The sequence below is a fragment of the Microcaecilia unicolor genome, chromosome 1, assembly GCF_901765095.1.
Source record: "Microcaecilia unicolor chromosome 1, aMicUni1.1, whole genome shotgun sequence".
Taxonomy (NCBI): Eukaryota; Metazoa; Chordata; class Amphibia; order Gymnophiona; family Siphonopidae; genus Microcaecilia; species Microcaecilia unicolor.
Window position 1 is genome coordinate 565969355 of NC_044031.1, and position 20888 is coordinate 565990242.

Below are 20888 nucleotides of genomic sequence, written 5' to 3' on the forward strand. Positions count from 1 at the left end.
CCTAATATTTTGGGACCCAACCAGAACAAGTGGAACTATGGCTGCTGCAGGGGCAGCACAACCCCGTTAAGCAGTGGTGGCAGTGAAAGCTGCAGTCTCACCACCTCCAGCCTTCCCTTCCCTCTCAGTGTCCTTCCCTCCTCAGATGTAATTTCCTGTTTCTGCAAGGGCGGGACACCTAGAGGGAAGAGAAGGTTGGAGGCGGTGAGCCTGCAGCTTTCACTGCCATAGCTGCAACTTGAGGTAAAATAAATGTTTTAAATTCAGGGCGGCAGGAAGGAAAGGAGAGCTGTTGTGGGAGAAGAGGGCAGGCAGGTGAGGGCTGGGGTTCGAACTGGAACTTGGGGGCTGGGGCAAGTCACTGAACATGGATGGGAGGGGAGGGCAGAGGAGAATCATTGCACATGGATGGGATGGGAGGACAGGGGAGAGAGGAGAAATCGCTGGACATGGAGGGGAGGGCAGTGGAGAGAGGAGAATTTCTGGATATGGATGGAGGAGAGGGAAGGGGAGAGAGGAGAGTTGCTGGACATGGATGGATGGAGAGGAGGGCAGGTGGAATGTGGGACATGGATGGAGGAGAGGGAAGACAGGAAAGAGATGCACATACATGGAGGGGAGGGGAGAGAAGAGAAATACTAAACATGAATGGAGTGGAGGGCAGGGAAGAGAGGATAAATGTTGGACATGGATGGAGGGGAGGGAAGACAGAGGAAGTAGATGCACATGGATGGATAGACGGGAAAGAGGAGAAATGCTGGACAAGAGGTCTGGGGGCAGATGGTGGTGATACTTGAATTAGAGTTTCCAGGAGCTGTGTTTCTTGGACAGAGTAATTTTACTCTCTCCTGAGGGACATGTTTACTCTGTCTGGGACACTCTTCCACGTGCACAGCTATCTTGCAAATCACAGGAGCGTCCAGATGCTACCACCGGAATATCTCGCTGATAGTTCAGCTGCATGTTTTACACAGTGTTAACATATCTGGGTTTAAAAAAGGTTTGGACAAATTCCTGGAGGAAAGTCCATAGTCTGTTATTGAGACAGACATGGAAATCAACTGATTGCCCTGGGTTTTGCAGTATGGAATGTTGTCACGATTTGGGTTTCTGCCAGGCACTTGTGACCTGGCTTTGCCACTGTTTGGAAAACAGGATACTGGACTAGATGGACCATTGGTCAAACCCAGTATAGCTACTCTTATATTCTCTTATGTTCCCCATAGTAGAGCACATTTGAAACTTCTCACCAGTCCTGAAAACGATTCTGAATCGGGGCAGAAGTGGGTCTCCTTCACTGAACCACCAGCACATGTCAGGGGGAGGGGCATCCAGTTACAGTTCCTGCTCTTCATCACCTGCAGGTGGCTCCGGCATGGTACCTACACTATTCCTCTGGCCTATGCCCTGCTGATCTCTGATTGAGTCGAGTTATTCCTATGGGCAAGCTCCTGTGCTGTTCAGTAACTGACAGTTTGCAATTGTGATAAAATAAACATGTGTGTGTTTGTTTGACTCCTGACTCATGTATATATCCCCCACAGTTGTACAGGATTGCTTTCATTTTCCTCCTCACCCATGTATACCATTGCTGTAAGAATGTTCATGTATACATTTTCCGCTGCTGTTAGAATGTATTTCCTTCCCCCTCAACCATGTTGTTTGTGGGTAAGGAGGCATGCAGAACAGAGAGTAAACACTAGCACTACTTATTTATTTTAATTATTTATTGCATTTGTATCCCACATTACCCCACCTATTTGCAGGCTCAATGTGGCTTACATAGTTTTGTTAACATTGTCATTACAGGATGGCAGATACATTTACTATTGTGCAGAGGTTAAATAAGGGAAGAAAGAGGAAGGGAAGGAATGATTAAGGTAGTTATAGTAGGTGTGCTATCTTAACTGAGTGGGTTGTCGGGTGGATTAGTGTGACTATTAGTTCTCATACTTATGCATATCTGCTGGTTGGTACCATGTTGATCGCTAGTGTGAGACAACATACTTTTATTTTAGGCAGCTCTATGCTGTGTGTCCAAAGGATGTGGGGCTGCAGGGTCAGGGGGGATTAACTAGGCTGGTCTGTTATTGCAACTTTGAGTAGACTAATTATGACCCAAATCAGTACATGTGGCCTTCTACCTGGCCAAAGCAGGACAACTATATATGTGTGATGTTTGGCACAGGACACCTTTGATGCCAACCAGATTGTAGCTACCAGCACAGAGCTGGACTTGGGGACCCACATGCCAAGTGTTCCCCAAAGCTTCTGGCACAGACCTTGCAGCCCCATCAACCCCAGCATTTGGTGACACCACATATCCGGTGATAGGATAGGTATTGTAGCAAATGTTCATGCCCCTATCCCCACCCCAGGACTCAAATAGATAAAGAGTTCAATGGAGAGGTAGGTTATCAACTTCCCCATACTCTGACTCTCTTTGTATTATTATGTCCAGTTCACTGTTCCAACAGTTAAGGCTCATCTTCTTTAAAACTGCAACATCCTCATATCCCCAGACCGACACTGCCTAAGTTGATGGGCGTAGGGTATCTGTAGGTGGAGCATCTCCACAGCAGAGCTAAGAAGCTAGCTATTGACTGGCTGGTCCCCCTGTTTGTGATGAGCTGGGCCAGGAATCTGTCTGGATACACGTGCATGCAGCAGCCACATTCCCTGCACATGTCTCGCTGATAGGTGTCCAGCTCCTAGCCAAAAAGGGGCCACCCCACCCCAGGACCTGGCTGGCCAATATTTGGGCTAGAGATTCTGTTCTGCAAAGGCCCTACTCCGTGATGGCGTATGACCCCAACCTGGCACAAGTGAGTGTTAAGAGACTGCAGACCTGTTTTCCTCCCACCCCCTTTATGCAGTCTCCCTTTCTCCCTTTCCAGGTCTCATGTAGTACTGGTGGCACCATAGCACCCATCAACCTTTGCACATCAGGATATCCACACATATTGGACAAAATGGAGAAACAGACCTAGGTGGGGGTGTGTGGAATTTTCCACGCGCCAGCCAGCCTTGACCTTCACCATCTTCCACTGCTGCTGGTCCATGGCTGCCTCCTCCTCCTCAGCCGGCTGGTCCCCATATGCCTTCTCCACCTCAGCTGGTTGGTCCTTGGCTGCCTCCTCCTCCTCGTCCAGATGGACCCAGGCTGTAGGGTATCCTATGTGTTGGAAACAGTTAGCAGGTAAGATCACGACATCCTACATGACTTGTCTAGTGGTGCAGTTCGCTAATGAGAGGCATGTCCTGAGACAACTGTGGGCAGGTGTTGTTACCTGGTGTCATCAATGAGATGACATAACAGGGAACCTTGTAAGCACTGTGATCAGAGAGGCCACTCCAAATGCAGATTGTGGGTTCAGCTCCCATAGTGGGTGTTTGTAAAAAACGTTTTATTTGACTTGCTGTTGGGGCTGCATTATGCTAAGTAGGTTGTTGTGTGTACCACACCGAGCCCTTTGTTATTGGTGTTTGATGGATGGTGAGTAAAGGCCTCCCTCCCATTCCTTTCTATGTCTTCTCATAGATTGTGGTTTGGGTGCAACACATGTGGGGTTAGCGGACTCACTGGAAGAAGGGCAGCTGACTCCTCAGTCCTTGATTCAGAACAGAGGTGTTATAAGGGTGCTCTGGTTGTGCTACTTACTTTGGCACTGGATGTGATCCCTCATGCACTGGATCAGTGAAGGTTTTTCATGGCGGATGTGCCAGTACCAGCACCAGAGTAATCACGTTTCCCAATGAACTTCAAAGTGTCTGCAACACATAAGTTGGTACAGACAGGGATCCGATGACAGATCTTCTTGACTTCTCCTACATTATTATTTATTTATTTATTTTATTGCATTTGTATCCCACATCTTCCTACCTATTTGCAGGCTCAATGTGGCTTACAGAGTTTGGTTATGACATAATCATTCCATGATATCAGACACAATTAGTGTCTGATATCATTATTATGTTTTCATACCAGTTGTGCAATGCTCATCACATAGGCTGTGATAGTTGGTAACAGGCAGATGGTGTGGGGGCAGGGATTGCTTTACATGGGCAAAGGTGCTATGTGAGCTGAGGTGGCCATGGTGATTGGGGGTTGAATGCTGGCCTTTCTATGCAGTATGTGGGGATGGGCATTGAGGAAAAGATGGTGTGCATGTGGCCATCAGACTGTACTTTAGGGAGCTGCTGCCAACTGTGCAAGCACTATGAAGGTGGTGACCAGGATCAGGGGAGAAGCAGTGTAGGTCTGTGCAGTCCCTCATTATGGCTTTGCACGTTGGGGTGGGGGGTGGCATACACCTGATTCTCAAAGTGGATATATTCCAAACACTATAATGAAAATAAAATATTTTCTACCTTTGTTGTCTGGTGACTTTTTCTGATCATGCTGGCCCAGTATCCGATTCTGCTGCTATCTGTCCTCAGGTGTCAGTGCAAGTCTCTTTGGTATGAACTGCTCATGTGCAGGTCAGGAAGTCACCCTCATTAAATATCTCCCTGGCAACCCAGGACACCTCCAGCCAACCCCCCTGCTCTTCCAGCAGTAAGGTAAACAAATTAAACCATAAACCAATTTCTACAACCGGTTACACAAGGCTAGAGACAGCTCCTGCTGTGAGGATGGAGGTAAATCAACAATTTAACCCCCCCCCCCCCCCCCCCCAGAGCAGCGGAACTCCATAGCTGATCCATCCTGCTGCAGCAGGGGAGGCTTAGCCTCCCCAAGCCTCTTATACCGGTGCCTATGCTGCTGTTGTGCTCCAGGGAGCAATGCTGGACACTTACCTTGCCAGGATGTATCTTATGTGTCTCCAGGCTGGAGACATTTCTGGGGGCAGATGGTGGTGATACTTGAATTAGAGTTTCCAGGAGCTGTGTTTCTTGGACAGAGTAATTTGACTCTCTCCTGAGGGACATGTTTACTCTGTCTGGGACACTCTTCCACGTGCACAGCTATCTTGCAAATCACAGGAGCGTCTAGATGCTACCACCGGAATATCTCGCTGATAGTTCAGCTGCATGTTTTACACAGTGTATTGTTGAATGGCGTAGAAGTTTTTTTACCTCTCTTCCAGAACATGTTACTTGTAGACATTTATTTGTGGTATTTTTGATTTGTTAAGACCATTAATTTATTTATTATATCCCTGTTATGTTGGCCATTTTCTGATAAACGTCTCTCACGTCATTTGGACATTATATTGAAAATGCTCTGCCATGTAAATTTAAGTTTAAATGTTTTGAAAATGCGCCTCTCAGTAGTCTATGTGCTTTGAAAATATGCCTCCAGATACATTGTAACATGCATTGAGTACTGGTTTATCATTAGAAATGCATTACCTAAACTGAAATTACAGCATTACATACATAACTGACAAAAAATACTGACTATGGGTATGCAAACAAAAGAATTTCATTTATTTTATTTGACTTTTTTCTTTATGGGGCTCATTTTCAAAAGAGAAAAGCATCCAAAAAGTGGCATAAATCTGCATTGGGACATTTTTCTTACAAAAACGTCCAAATTGATATTTTCAAAACCAATTTTTAGACGTTCTTCTATGAAGTCCATCAGAAGTGCGCCAAGAGGGCATATCAGGGGCATGTTAAGGGCTGCATCTGGGCATTCCTAATATGTATGTTTTTTTCTGACATAATGGAACAAAACAAAAACATCCAGGGCTATAAATTGGATGTTTTATTCTAGACCTGTTTTATTAGCAAATAAGCCATAAAACATTGCCACTGGAGGGAATTAGGGATGATTGCCCATGATGCCGTGCCAAATTATTTTTTAATTTCCTACTGCGTACAGTGTTTCTGGTGTTAATTGACAGTAGGGGGCCCTCTGACCGGTCACCGCGAATGTAGTGCATGAGTCCCTACTGCTAGATCAATGGATGGCGTTATGGCCTCAGGCTGTAAACAGGTGCGCGCTGGTTTCAATTTTACTGCAGACTCTATTCCCATCCCATTGAAAAAAGCCCTTTCCCCCCAGACACAGTAAAAACTGGCCTGGCAAGTGCCAAATACACACGACAACACTACCACAGGACACTTTTGCTGCACCTTAGTAAAAAGACCCCTAAGTGCATTATTTGTATGGTGGGTGAACACATGGGCAGATCTTGGGCAGAGCAAGGGTGAGACTCACATATTCCTAACTTATAGTAATATACACATTTACAGTGTGATAAATCTGATTTATGGTTAGTAGTAGGTGCTGGCACCTAACTTTGGGGTCCTTTTACTAAGCTGTGGTAAAAATTGGCCTGCAGCATTGTAAGCACATCTTTTGGGCGCGTGTTGGGCCAGTTTTTACTGCGTCCTGGAAAAAGGGCCTTTTTTTAAGGGGCCGTAAAATGGACGTGTGGCAACATAAAAACCAGCGTGCATCCATTTTCAGCCTGAGACATTAATGCCTCCCACTGACTTAGCGGTAAGGTCTCACGCGCTACCCGGACAGTAGGCATGTAGCACACATCCACTGCTGTTTACCACCGGGTAAGTGCCACTCAGTAGAAAATAGCTACCACATGTTTTCGGAACACACCAAATTCAGAATTACCACCTGGGGCACACAGTAGCCAGGCAGTAATACCAATCTGGCTCACGTTGAACGAAGGTAGGCCCTTTCGCGCCTTTGTGAAAGGGCCCCTTTATGGACATATGTACCTGGTTAGGCTAATCCTATCCTATATAATAATTCTCACCTCCAACGTTCCATGCTTGGGACCGTGGGTCCCTGGCTGCAAGTGGTCTGCGAGGCAGACACGCAGGATGTCACTGACGTCAACACAGCTGATTGCAAGGCAAGGGGAGGAGTAGGGAAACACGTGCAGCGTGTTTCCCTACTCCTCCTACTGCCTCGGAATCAGCTGTCACCCCCCCCCCCGCGCTATGGCCCCCTCGAAACCCACCCCCTCCCGCGAACCTGTCGATCCCCCCCCCCCCGCCGCAACGCCGAAAACTGCCGCCGCCGTTGTTGTGCTACCTTCCCTTCCCTTCCCGTAGGTTGTTCAATCATCTTCTTAGAAAGTTTAACTCCGTGCGTCTGACGTCAGACGCACGGAGTTAAACTTTCTAAGAAGATGATTGAAGAACCTACGGGAAGGGAAGGGAAGGTAGCACAACAACGGCGGCGACGGTGGCGGCAGTTTTCGGCGTTCCGGGGTGGGGGGGATCGACAGGTTCGCGGGAGGGGGTGGGTTCGAGGGGGCCGTAGCACGGGGTGGGGGGGGGGATTGCCTGCCTAAGGCCCGTTTCCTTGCCTACAGAAACGGGCCTTTTTTACTAGTATTCTGTAAAGGAAAGCATGCACCTATGTTCCATTATAGAATAGGCTCCTACCAGGTGCCCTGTTATAGAACTGAGCTCTTTTATATATAAATGCAGCAAACTAAGCACCAAAGTCCAAAATGTACTTTTAAAGGCTTAAAAAAGTGCTGGGGACCTAAGCAGGATTACCCCCTCAGTCCCCTGTTTCAAGCACAAGCCAAAACGATCACTTTGCAGAACTCCATGCATGCGTCACAGGAGGTGCAAAAGGCAACAGGGAACTTGTGTTCACACTCTGAAATGAGAAATATATATATCATCTTTTGCCCCATCCAAATGACACCCAAGAACACCTTCATTCATTCAGAGCCATCTCCACATGTAAACAGTAGGATTCTGCAATTGCCATTTACATGTGTCTGAAATCTACAGGTGCAAATGCTACTACTTACACATGGATATACCACACAGTACTTCAAAATGACCTGTGAAATTATGAATATAAAGGATTGCTAAGCATAGCACACTTTATTACACCAGGCTTCATGAGACTCTTCTAAATGGATGTGTGATCTCTGCTTGTTAAAGTCTTTTCCTTTCAAAGAGTTTCTCAGCTGATTTCAAATTTACAAGAAGTACACTGTAAGTAACAAGCACTAAGATAATTATGTTGAAGATTTTGTAATAGTAAATAAAAATATATATGTTCAATCATTTATATTTATAAAAGACAAAAACAAACAATCATTCCCAAGTAATCAGTTCATTAATTTCATTACCCTTGGAGATATAATTTTGATCAAGATAACATGGTCACTTTATAGCCCTTAATATATAAGTTCAACTGTAAAATGACTAGCAGTTGTTCTCACACAATAATAAGTAATCAAAGAAACTTGGAGGCATCTTACTGACATTAAATTATCCATGTCTGAATTGTAAACAAAAAAGACCAATATCTATAAAAACATAAACCTGAAAACAGCATAAACAATACATTATAAAATATTATCTTAAACGATAATATATTTTGCCACTAATACAATAAAATCATGTGAATATCTATTAGCTTTTGATGTATTTCTAAAAAACCCTCAGAATTACAAGTTTTGAACACTGACCTTTACATATTGGAGGAGGGTGACTCCATTGTCTATTGGCTTGGCACTGTGCTCGTGTTGGTCCTTGCATGATATATCCAGTGTTACAAGAGAATATTACAACATCATTGAAGTTGAAACCACTTCCGCTTGTTCTTCCGTATATTGGACTACCAGGATGACCACAGCTAACAGCTAATAGAATGAAATAATAATAATAATAATAATTTAGAAAAAATATATATAGAAATGTTATGGCTTGTTGAATGCAATATGAAACACAAGAGACATTGGCTGGGGCAGTTGTCAAAACTATGAGAGCTGTTGCAAAGTCCTTTGAGTATTCTTCCCCACTGACTTTGTACCAGTTTCAAAAAGAAAGTATGCACAAACTCTTCTCTTGAAAATTGCCCATAGAAAAAGTACCCACAGACATTAGTAAGCATGATGGTGATCGCATGTGCATATTAACCTATGGATAAGGTAGACATTTTTTTCAGATAGCCCAAATATCCGGTTAAATGAATTTGAAAATCATCATCTTAATTCTTAAGCACTGTATTAACAAAAATATCTCTAGAGAAATTCAAAAGAATGCAGGCATTCTAATCTATGTATATGTATGTTACATAAACTTCAGTGATCCATGATCACTGCGCCAATATCCTGGAAAAAAGGCAGTGCCAGACTTCACATGGTGCATCCTGGAATGCACTGCATGGGGTCAGTCTGCAAAATAAGGACTTTACGCTTTGTGATGTATTACAAATAATTTTTTTCTCATTTCATCTTTTTAAAACATCTTAGGAAAAGAAGGCCAAGGCAGAAACCTTTTATTGCAGTATTCTAATGATGTGTGATTTAAAACTAATTTTCTAATTTAAAAACAAATGAAGTTGAGAGGAAGATAAAAGCTATCTGCAAAATCTCTCTTTGAGACTGAAAGTGTTTGTTTTCTATCAAGCAATAAATATTAAAAACTATGCTTACTTTTTTAAATTTAGGAAACACTTATCAGCTACATTATCAGCAGTGGCCTCAAGGTATTAGTGTTCTTTGTTACAGTAATTGCCAGCGTTTCTCTGCTTTGAACATGCATGAATATGTAGAATCTTGGACCACGTACATAGAATTAGGCTGTTACATCAGCCATCCCAAATTTCAGAACAGTTTCATCTAGTCCTGGTTCTACCCCTTTGCATTCACTACTTGTAGTAGTAGGCTCAAGTTCCAGAGGTTGAAAAATTGAGTTTTCTAGTTTTTTTGTCAGTTTTGCTCGGTGTGTAGTTGTTTTGAATTTCCGACTTTGCACATGTTGCTTCTTAATTTATTTATTTATGTGTCAGTTGGATTATTGTAATGTGTTTTTTGCTGGTGTGGCTTAGTACCAGCTTTAAAAAGTTGCAATTGCTCAAAAAATGGCAGCCCAGTTGTTTTGTAAAGGGCATGAGTTGGGTCATATTACACCGCTTTAGTGGTTACCAGTTCATTTTAGGTTCCAGTTTAAGATGTTAGCTTTAGCCCATAGAGCTATATATGAATGTATCCCTCACATAGGGGGTCTTTTATAAAGTACTGGGAATCCCTATGCGGGCTTACTGAACACTAAATCGGGACTACCGCTGGCCCAACAAGGCTGATAGTTCTGCCCTGAGCATGTGCTATTTCCAGGGGAAAAAGAACAGCCCTGGAACTGGCTTGTGCAGCAGTAACCCGGCAGTAATTGGGCATCGCCACGTGCTGCCCGGTTACTGCAGGAGTCCTTATTGTCACCTCAATGGATGGCGGTAAAGGCTCCCCACCACATGGCCATACAGTAAGAGTTCTCTTACCACATGGCTATATTTGTCTGAGGGCTTTTTACCAACTGCGCTTAAAAGGGCTTTGGTGCGTGGGAAAAATGCAGCTTGGTAAAAGGACTTATCTGAGTTGACAATACCCTATGGTGCAAGTTGTGCTTTTATATCTTTATACAAATAACATCTGTCCCTTCCTTCTTCAGCATCAGCTCATATGGAAACAACTAGAAATTTGGATTTTATCTTCTTGGCATCCAATCTTTGGAATTATTCACCTGTTTCTCTACATAAGGAATTCTCTCATAAATGGTTTTAAATCTGCACAGAAAGTGTTCTTTTTTTTCACTTGGCTTTTGGTGTTTAGTTTGCCAGAGTCCCGGGTCTGACTGGCTTTGCCTGTGTGTTCTGATTTTCATTTTGTGTGAATGGACACTTTTTGATTACTTCTGTCCTAATTTTATGGAGTTCCTTTCTAATTTTTAAATTTGTGAACACAAGCTACCTTGGCCTGCTCATAAGAAAAGACAATATAAAAAATTCTAAATAAACATATACATAATCATAATTCTGATTTCTCTATTGTCTTCCCTAAGATTAACAAGATTACATGTCTATACATTTATTGGAGCAAAATCAAGACTGACTGGATCAACTGTCATGACAATTAGAGCCATCTGGCAATCCTAGGCATTAGAGGTGCCTGCACTGGAGGCAAGAGAGCCTCTAATTTACAGCAAGAGAGGTGAGTGATGCTAAAGTGAGCCACATAGAAAGCCCACATTAGGTGGAATGGTATTTGGTGCTATGGGGACAATGGAAGGGGATGGGTGAGAAATTGATGTTATTGAAATGGTAGTGTTTGTGGCAATGTTGGTAGCATTTATGGTGTTGAACACACTGAGGGAATTCTATGATAGGCCACCAGGGTGTGTCGTAGGAGCCTATTTTATAACAGAACCTAGTTTCCTCAGTTCTACTATAGAATACTAATGTACCATGATATGGAGACATCTAACATTTAGATGCTTGCGCTAACACCAGACATAGAGGGGAACGGCAGCTCATTTCTGACCACTGTTCCCTCTAAGCTGAGCAGGAGTCCTCTACCTGCAGCTCTGCCAGTGGGGGTTGTTGTCTCACTATCACATTTTCAATAGTGAAAGACAGGCAAATTCTGGAAGACTCCAAAGAACACAGTTTTGAAGCACCACCTCCCACTAGCAGAAATGCAACTGGAGGATTCCTGCACAATTTACAGGAAACTGCTTGTGACCCTTGCCAAGAGACTGAATCTGCCATTACTCCAGCCTTACAGACCCTTTATAAGTGGGAGTCCTATCTATATCTTTCCCATGCTCCTCTTGTTTATAAGCCCCCTTTCAAATACATACTATCTAAGTTAAGTGGAATTTGCAGAATGGCATTTAGGCAGCATGCTGGCATACACAAATGAAAGTGTGCACATAAGTGTTTGCTAGAATTCTAAACATTTATGAGTGTGATACATAGTAAATGTGAGCACCTAGGTTATACAATTGCCTTCATTGTGCTCAGGAAACTGCACAAGCCATGATTGCCAAGCAACAAGTGGAGGCACCACAAGGGATGTAGGATGTGTTCAGCTATGTGAGAAAAATGATCACAGAGATGCTAACAGGCTTATTTTTGAAAGAGAAGGGTGCCCATCTTTCAACACAAATCGGGAGATGGGCGTTCTTCTCCCAGGGTTGCCCAAATCGATATAATCAAAAGCTGATTTTGGGCGTCCTCAACTGCTTTCCGTTGCGCGGATGACCAAAGTTAACAGGGGTATGGCGGAAGCATAGCAAAGGCGGGACTGTGGCGTGCCTAACACATGGGTGTCCTCGACAGATAATGGAAACAAAGAAGGGCATCCCTGATGAGCACTTGGCCGACTTTACTTGGTCCATTATTCTTTTACGACCAAGCCTCGAAAAGGTGCCCGAACTGACCAGATGACCACCAGAGGGAATCGGGGATGACCTCCCCTTACTCCCCCAGTGGTCACCAACCCTCTCCCACCCTAAAACAAAAATGTTGAAATATTTTTTCCAGCCTCTATGCCAGCCTCAAATGTCATACCCAGCTCCCTGATAGCAGTATGCAGGTCCCTGGAAAAGTTTTAGTGGGTGCAATGCACTTCAGGCAGGTGGACCCAGACCTAGCCCCCCCTACCTTTACACTTGTGCTGGTAAATGTGAGCCCTTCAAAACCCACCAGAAACCCACTGTACCCACACGTAGGTGCCCCCTTCACCCCTTAGGGCTATGGTAGTGGTGTACAGTTGTTGGAAGTGGGGTTTGGGGGGCTCAGCACACAAGGTAAGGGAGCTATGCACCTGGGAGCAATTTGTGAAGTCCACTGCAGTGCCCCTTAGGGTGCCCAGTTGGTGTCCTGGCATGTCAGGGGGACCAGTGCACTACAAATGCTGGGTCCTCCCACGACCAAATGGCTTGGATTTGGTCGTTTCTGAGATGGGTGTCCTCAGTTTCCATTATGGCCGAAAATTGGGGACGACCATCTCTAAGGACTTATACGGTCTGTGCCAGAGCCGGTGGTTGGGAGGCGGGGCTGGTGGTTGGAAGGCGGGGATAGTGCTGGGCAGACTTATACGGTCTGTGCCCTGAAGAGCATAGGTACAAATCAAAGTAGGGTATACACAAAAAGTAGCACACATGAGTTGTCTTGTTGGACAGACTGGATGGACCGTACAGGTCTTTTTCTGCCGTCATCTACTATGTTACTATGTAAGGACGACCATCTCTAAGGTCAACCTAAATTTCGTGATTTGGGTGTCCCCGACCGTATTATTGAAACGAAAGATGGACACCCATCTTGTTTTGATAATACGGGTTTCCCCGCTCCTTCGCCGGGACGTCCTGCGAGGACGTCCTCAGGAAAACTTGGGCGCCCCTTTCGATTATGCCCCTCCACGTTACCCATTTCCAGGCTAGGTATTTGGGGACAGTCCTGGTTTTAAAATTACATCCCAAAGCAGTGTGGAATTCGTAGTGCCTGATCCTGCTCATTAAAATCAGTGATTCAAGGCCTGGAATGCAACGGGATAGGGTGGACAGAAATCCAGAACTGTCCCAAAATCTCTAGCCTGGACCTGGTTAACAGCATCTCTGCAATCAGTGAGGGATTTGGGGTTAAAAGAAGGGAGAGATAAAAGGGATTAGCTTGAAAGTAAGAAAGAATCAAATGAGGGAAGATTAAAGGTGATTATTTAGATGTAAATTGAGAAGGGATCAAGTGTGTTTGTGTTTGTATGTATGTATGTATGTATGTATGTATGTGTGTGTGTGTGTGTGTGTGTGTGTGTGTGTGTGTGTGTGTGTGTGTGTGTGTGTTGCTAGTCTGTGTGTTGTAGCCCTGATACAAATCATATTTCATGGAGAAGAAACATGGACTAGGGGTTAGAATACTAGGCTGAGTGATAAAGAAACCAAGGCCCAAGTCTTAATACTCCGCTATACCCTGGGCAATTTAGTTCATACTCCTTTGCTTTATATATCGGGTTTTAATTTTAAGCCCTTATTTACTATACTTGAGCTATAAATTGCCTTGAGCACAGGTATGAGAAGGTAAGTAATATATATATACTAGTAAAAAAGGCCCGTTTCTGACACAAATGAAACGGGCGCTAGCAAGGTTTTCCTCGGAGTGAGTATGTTTGAGAGTGTGTGTGTATGAGAGAGAGTGAATGTGCGAGTGTGTGTGTGTGTGACAGAGAGAGAGACTGGGTGCGAGTGTGTCTGTGAGAGAGAGTGCGTGTGTGAGAATGAGAGGGTGTGCCATGGTACCCCCTCCCTCCCTCCCTTCCTCTCAGTTCCAGTGTCCCCCCTCCCTCCCTCCAAGTTCCAGGGTCGCAGTCCCCTCCCTCCCTTCCTCCGAGATCCAGGGTCGTCCCCTCCCTCCGAGTTCCAGGGGACCGAGTTTCAGGTTCCCTCCTCTCTCCCTCCGAGTTTCAGGTTCCCCACTCCCTCCCTCCGAGTTTCAGGTTCCCCCCCCCTCCTCGTAAGGCGACATCACACACGAGGGTGTCATCGTCCCTCCCTTCCTCCCTTCCTTCCAGTTCCAGGCCCCCTACCTCCAAAATGTAAAAGTCATCTTCACTTACGAAGTTGGGTTTATGGCGGCCGACAGCAGCAGCGGTAACAGGCGTGCAGGCTCAGCCCTTATCTGTCTCTCAGCTCTGGTCCCGCCCTCATTTCCTGTTCTGCGAGGGCGGGACCAGAGCTGAGAGACAGAGAAGGGCTGAGCTTGCACGCCTGTTATCGCTGCTGCTGTCGGCCGCTGTAAACCCGACTTCGTAAGTGAAAATGACTTTTAAAATTTGGATGTAGGGGGCCTGGAACTGGAAGGGAGGGAGGGAGGAAGGGAGGGACGATGACACCCTCATGCGTGTGACGTCGCGTTCCGTTGCCTGGCAACTCTGCAGCGTTCCCTTCCAGTTATTGGTCTTTACGAACACAGAAGTACGTGACATCATTTCAGGAGATGGATACAGCAGGAGCATGAATGCTTCAAGGCTTACACACACACACAGAGAAAGACAGTAAGCTTTCATTTTACAGCTACTGTGCATTAATTGCAAAAAAAAAAACAAAAACATTGTAACTGCAAAATCTTTGTGGTACCTGTTGGGTGCATATCCAGCATCTTCCAATATAGCTAATGTGGAGATAATATACTAAGCATGCTTTAACTACTTTGTTGATAATGTGGATGTATTTAATGCCATCTGATCTTCATGCTATCCAGGTAACATGAGATATAGCTCATGCTAAGTGTTAGGTCACTTTATCGTTAGAACAGTTATGTGCTAGCAGCTAGTGCACACATACCTTCTTAATACACTTAGGTAAAAGTGTCATTCCTATGGGCCCTACTGTAGATAATGTGTAATAATCTTTAGTAAAAGACCCACTATGTGTGGAAGGGAGAGAAAAATGGGAAGGTGGGGATATGAAGGTCTGTTGGATTGGATCTGAGGAAATGTTACATCATTCCCCCACATCTTACCTTCCATATGTGGAATTTATTTTATTTTATTAAAGTTTTATAAATATGACATAAACAAAATATACATGACTCAAATGAATCTACACAGTAAAAACTGTGGATTATCCTAAGGAAAAAAAAATCCCACCAGTACAGTCAAAAGAAAAAAAATACTTCTTCATAAACCACTGCTAAGGAAGAAAGAAAGGGAGTACAAATGGTTTAAGTATGTCCCTCGGATTATACGATTATCCTTTGTGACTGTATTGTTTATTGTTCAATAAAGACCTTTTTAAATTAAAAAAAAAAGAGAAAAGAAATCTCATATGTGGATTTTTCTCTGAAGCTTTCATCATGTTTCAGTTTCTGGTACAAGAATAGCTAGAGATTTCATATTTAGAGAAGTACTATTGTCCTGCTAGCATTTAAACTAATAACAGAATGCATTGATTTTAGTCTTACTGTGATTATCTGGTGCTTTCACTGAGATTGTTCAATTCTGAAACCTTGTACTAGTATGTCTACTAAGAAAAAAGATAGCTGGTTATTCAATATTAGCTTCTCAAAGAAAATAATGGTGAGCAAGTAGCGAGCAAGATCATCTAATTCATATTAGATGTTAAGGGAAAACAGATGGCGTGGATGAGCTGACTAGCTAGGTTATATGATCTTTATCTGCCTTTTCTGTTTCTAAGCATCCTAAGATATCACACCTAATAAATGGAAAGGAAATTCAAAAAATGTTTGCTGATGATCTGAATGATATTAGTGATATTACCATTCAGTTCTACTATCCATTAACCACATTAAGCTTAAATATGCTTTGAACTATGTAGGAATGCTGCAGTCACCCTCCCCCCCCTTAAAATAATTCATATCATAAAAATGAATAAAACAATCACAGATATACCGATCAAACATCTGCTTTTCAAACAATTGTCAAAAAAGTTAAAAAAGACAACAGAACTATGCTTTTTGTAACTTGTGCCAAAAAAAACTTTATACGTAGATTCTAAATCCAATGTACTGTATAAATTTTGTACTTAGTATTTAATGAAATAGCAGCATATTGTAGCATCAGACTCCACACTGGGATATAGACCCCCATGTTTTATTGTGACGTGAACTCGGTGAGGAGTCCCTTATAACATGCACCCATGAATGTTTAACATTGCTGGAGGTCATATTATTCATGCAGATTAACAAAGTTTCTTTCCAAAAAACAGAAAGCCAATAACATCAGCATTCACACTTCGTCTCACACTTCTCTCAAACAACATACTTAGCCCCACCAAACTACAGTACAAACACCAAACTTTTAACAATAAGTGGCCAAACATTGGTCTCAGCTTTATTACACCCATATTCAATCAATATTAAATAGTATTGTAAAAAATATTTCCCCAGATTATTTCAAACATATACACCAGAGCAGCCTTTCCCCATCTCAACACAGCCAGCAACGAACTAGCTACTCCATACAAAAGTTCAATAAGTTATGTATCAGCAAGACACATGGTGTTGCAGGGTCATGCATTTATTTCTGATGGTGTCACATGTGAATATTCACTATATTAAAGTTCCTCAGTTTTTACCTCCCCCTTTTTCTTTTTTTTGCTGCATCTAGGTCTTCAAACACCTGGTTTTCTACCCCAACCAAAGTTACGACCACCCCTCCCCAAAACCCATCTATCCATGAAGGACTCACCACAAACCACCAACCCACCCCTAAACCCCCAAACTCAGCATTCCATCCTCTGAAAACATAAATCAATTCCTGGGGTACTGGCTTCTAGAGAAACCAAAGACGGAATGAATATAGTTATATCATCTGCATATGAGTAAATACTTAATCCTGATTGGTCAAAAAACTGCTAGTGTTTACATTAAAACATTAACCCATTAGTGCCCAATGTTCCCATAATAAGCCATATGGGAACAAATTGATTTGTTCCCATATGGGAATATTGGGCGCTAATGGGTTAAAGGGCTCATTCTCGAAACAGAAAAACGTCTGAAAAGCGGCAAAAAGAGGCACATGGCCATTTTTTTGCCAAACCTCTAAATCTCTATTTTTGAAACCCATTTTTAAAAGTTTTTTGTATGCAGTTCATATGCAGTGCACCCAATTCGCAAGGGGGTGTGTTGGGGGCATGTTAGGGCGGGATTTGGGTTTTCCCAAACTTGAACATTTTTCTAACATAATGGAACAAAACAATAAGTAGACATTTTGGTCTAGACCTGTTTAATCATGACTAAGTCAAACAAATGTGACCCAAATGACCAAAAGAGCACTGAGGGGTTTAAGGCTTGACAACCCTTACTCCCCTAGTGGTCACTGACCCCCTCCCTCCCCCCAAAGATATAAAAGAAACACTATATACCATTCTCTCTGACAGCTTCTGATGTTATGGCCAGGTCTATTAGAGCAGCAAGTAGGTCCCTGGAGTAGTGCAGTGTACTGTAGAGAAGGGGACACAGGCCATATCCTTCTCTGTTACACTTGTGGTGGAAAGTGTGAGTCCTCCAAAACCCACCAAAAACCTACTGTATCCTTTTGATTATGCTATTCTTTATGTAACACTAACTGTTACCTCCTAATCCACTATCTACTAATAACGACACATTGTAAGCCACATTGAGCCTGCAAAGAGGTGGGGAAATGTGGGATACAAATGCAATAAATAAATATAGGTGTCACCCAAGAAGATAAGAATATAAGCGTTGCCAAACTGGGACAGATCAAAGGTCCATCAAGTCCAGTATCCTGTTTCAAACAGTAGGTTTTTGGTGGGTTTTGGAGCACTCAACGTACAATATAAGGGGGTAATGGTGAGATGTGTACCTGGGACCTTTTATGTGAAGTCCACTGCAGTGCTACCTAGGATGCTCCACTGCTCTGCTGTGATGTCTGTGTGGCCAATCTACCACAAATGCTGACCCCATGTACATCCTAATGGCTTGTTTTTGTGCGTTTTTCTCTTGGACTTTTTTTTTTTTTTTGGGGGGGGGGGGGGGGGATGAATTAGACATACTGAGCACCAAAACATCAAGCAAATGGCCATTTTCAAAACAAAAATATAGGCATTTTTCTGGTTTGAAAATCACTATGTTCTCCACTTGATTTAATGCTCCTCCATATAACATAGTGCCACTGAAAATCATTACATACTGCCCCAGCAGTATCTGGGTAGTGCCAGACTGATACAAGGGACAGAACTGGAAGTTATGTGCTAAACAGATTAAATATCCAAATAAAGTTAGAACAACAGTTAGCCATCCAGATAATGGGCTCAATATCTCCACCATCTGGATAGTGGTGCAAGTCACTGATCTATCTAGATATTTGGTGCTGGCCAATATGTGGATACCGGCACCAAATGTCTGGAATTTTTGATCACTGCAGCTGGCCTATCCAAAATTATCGTTCATACATTACACAGTTGTCTAAGGTCTTTATAACTATTGCACACGATATTAAAAATAATTAATTGGACATGGCAAAGAGATCATAGAGCAGGGCTAGCTATCTTCAGTTCTCAAATGCTGGAAACCCATTGGATTTTAAGGATACCCATGGTGAATATGTATGAGTTGCATTTGTATGGAGTGGAGGTGTTACATACAAATGCAGCTCATGCATATTCAATGTGCTACCTTAGAAATATGACCACATTCTCAAAATAGTTTGTTCTGCGGAGGCAAGGAGAGGTGCAGGTCAAAGTGGGTGAAGAGGTAGCTGACATTGTTGGGTTACAGCTGATGCTAAAAGGGCTTCAAGGTAAGCTTTTTCTCTGTCTTGCACACTGCACTTTTCTCTCACTCCTCTATGACCCGAACTATCAGCTTATCTTTCCAGAAACAAAGACTATTCAATTACTACTACTACTACTACTACTTATCATTTCTATAATGTTACTAGACTATGCAGCACTGTACACTAAACAAGTAAGAGACAGTCTTTGATCGACAGAGCTTACAATCTGATCAAGACAGATAAACAAGACAAATGAGGGACTAGGGAATAATAAAACAGACATGGAGTTAAAAGCAGTTTGGAGTTAAAAGCAGACTCAAAAAGGTTTGTTTTTAGCCTAGATTTGAATAACGTCAGAGACGGAGCTTGATGAACTAACTCAGGAAGTCTATTCCAGGCATACAGTGCAGTAAGATAAAAGGAATAGAGTCTGGAGTTGTCGGTGGTTGAAAGGGGTACAGATAAAAGATTTACCCGATGAATGGAGTTCCTGGGGATAAGTGTAGGGAGAGATAAGAATGGAGAGGTACTGAGGAGCTGAAGAGTGAATGCATTACTGAGTCAATAAGAGGAGTTTGATCTGTATGTGGAAAGTGTACGTGAAGTGACTTGAGGAGAGGGCTAATATGAGCATATAACTTATATATGTGCAGCAAAATTTTGAATGGATTGAAGGGGAGAAAGATGGCTTAGTGGGAGACCTGTGAGAAGCAAGTTGCAGTAGTCTAAGCATGAGATGATAAGAGTGTGGATAAGGGGTTTGGTGTGTGCTCGGAAAGAAAGGGACACATTTTGGTAACATTATAGAGAAAGAAATTGAGCAGGGACTGTCCTTCTTTGTTAAACTGTACAGCGCTGCGTAACCCTAGTAGTGCTTTAGAAGTGTTAAGTAGTAGTAGGTTTTGGCAGTCTGTTGGATATGTGCAGAAAGAGAGAGAGAGAGAGAGAGAGAGAGAGGAGTCAAAGATTATCTCAAAGTTACAAGCTAATGAGACAGAAAGGATGCGAGTGCTATCCACAGAAATAGAGAATGGAGGAAGAGGGGAGGTGTGTTTAGGGGAAAAGATGAGCAGCTCAGTCTTGGCCCCATTTAGTTTCAAATGGTAGTGAGATATCCAGTTAGCAATGTCAGGCAGGCAGGTTGAGGCTTGGGCCTCAATTCCTGGTGAGAAGAGGTAGATCTGGGAGTCATCAGCATAAAAATGATACTGAAAACCATGGGAGGAGATAAGAGCACCAAGGGAAGAAATATAGATGCCTTGAGATATACCAACTGATAGTGGGATAGAAGTGGAGGAGGATCTACCAGAACATACACTAAACGTGAGATGAAAGAGATAAGAAGAAAACCAAGAAAGAACAGAGCCCTGAAATCCAAGTGAGGACAGCATATCAAGGAGTAGGCGGTGATCAACAGTTCAAAAGCAGCAGCTAGACTTAGGATGAGGATACAATACAGGCCTTTGAATCTGAACAGGCACTGGTTATTTGAGACTTTAGCAATGGTTGTTTTAGTTGAATATAGAAGGCAAATTACAGATTGAAGTGGATCAACAATAGCTTAAGATGAAATAAAGTCAAGACAACAGCGGTGAACAGCACATTCAAGTAGCTTAGATAAGAAAAGGAGGAGGGAGAGGGGGTAATAGTTAGTAGAGTCGGTAGAGGCAAATGAAGGTTTTTTTTGAGGGGTGGTGTAACTACAGCATGTTTGAAAGCATCAGGAACAGCTGCAGTGGAAAATGAAAGATTGAGTATATGATAGATAGAAGGGATGACAGTAGGAGAGATAGTGCTGAGTAGATGGGTGGGTAGATGTTCCTTTTCACCCACCGATCACATATGGTAGTCAACATGTACCATTCCAATTGGGTGAGAGGTTTCAGATAAATCAAATTGCTTCTTTAAGCA

The 20888-nt window shown here is 43.1% G+C and overlaps 1 protein-coding gene across 1 annotated transcript in view; it reads right to left on the reverse strand.

The window, feature by feature from the left end:
* Positions 1 to 20888, reverse strand: part of CSMD3 (CUB and Sushi multiple domains 3) — a 2043988-nt gene that overhangs the window by 192629 nt on the left and 1830471 nt on the right. The window contains exon 55 of the mRNA XM_030189879.1: positions 8415 to 8588. Within this exon, the coding sequence (XP_030045739.1) occupies positions 8415 to 8588 (174 nt within the window). The remainder of the gene's footprint in view (positions 1 to 8414; positions 8589 to 20888) is intronic.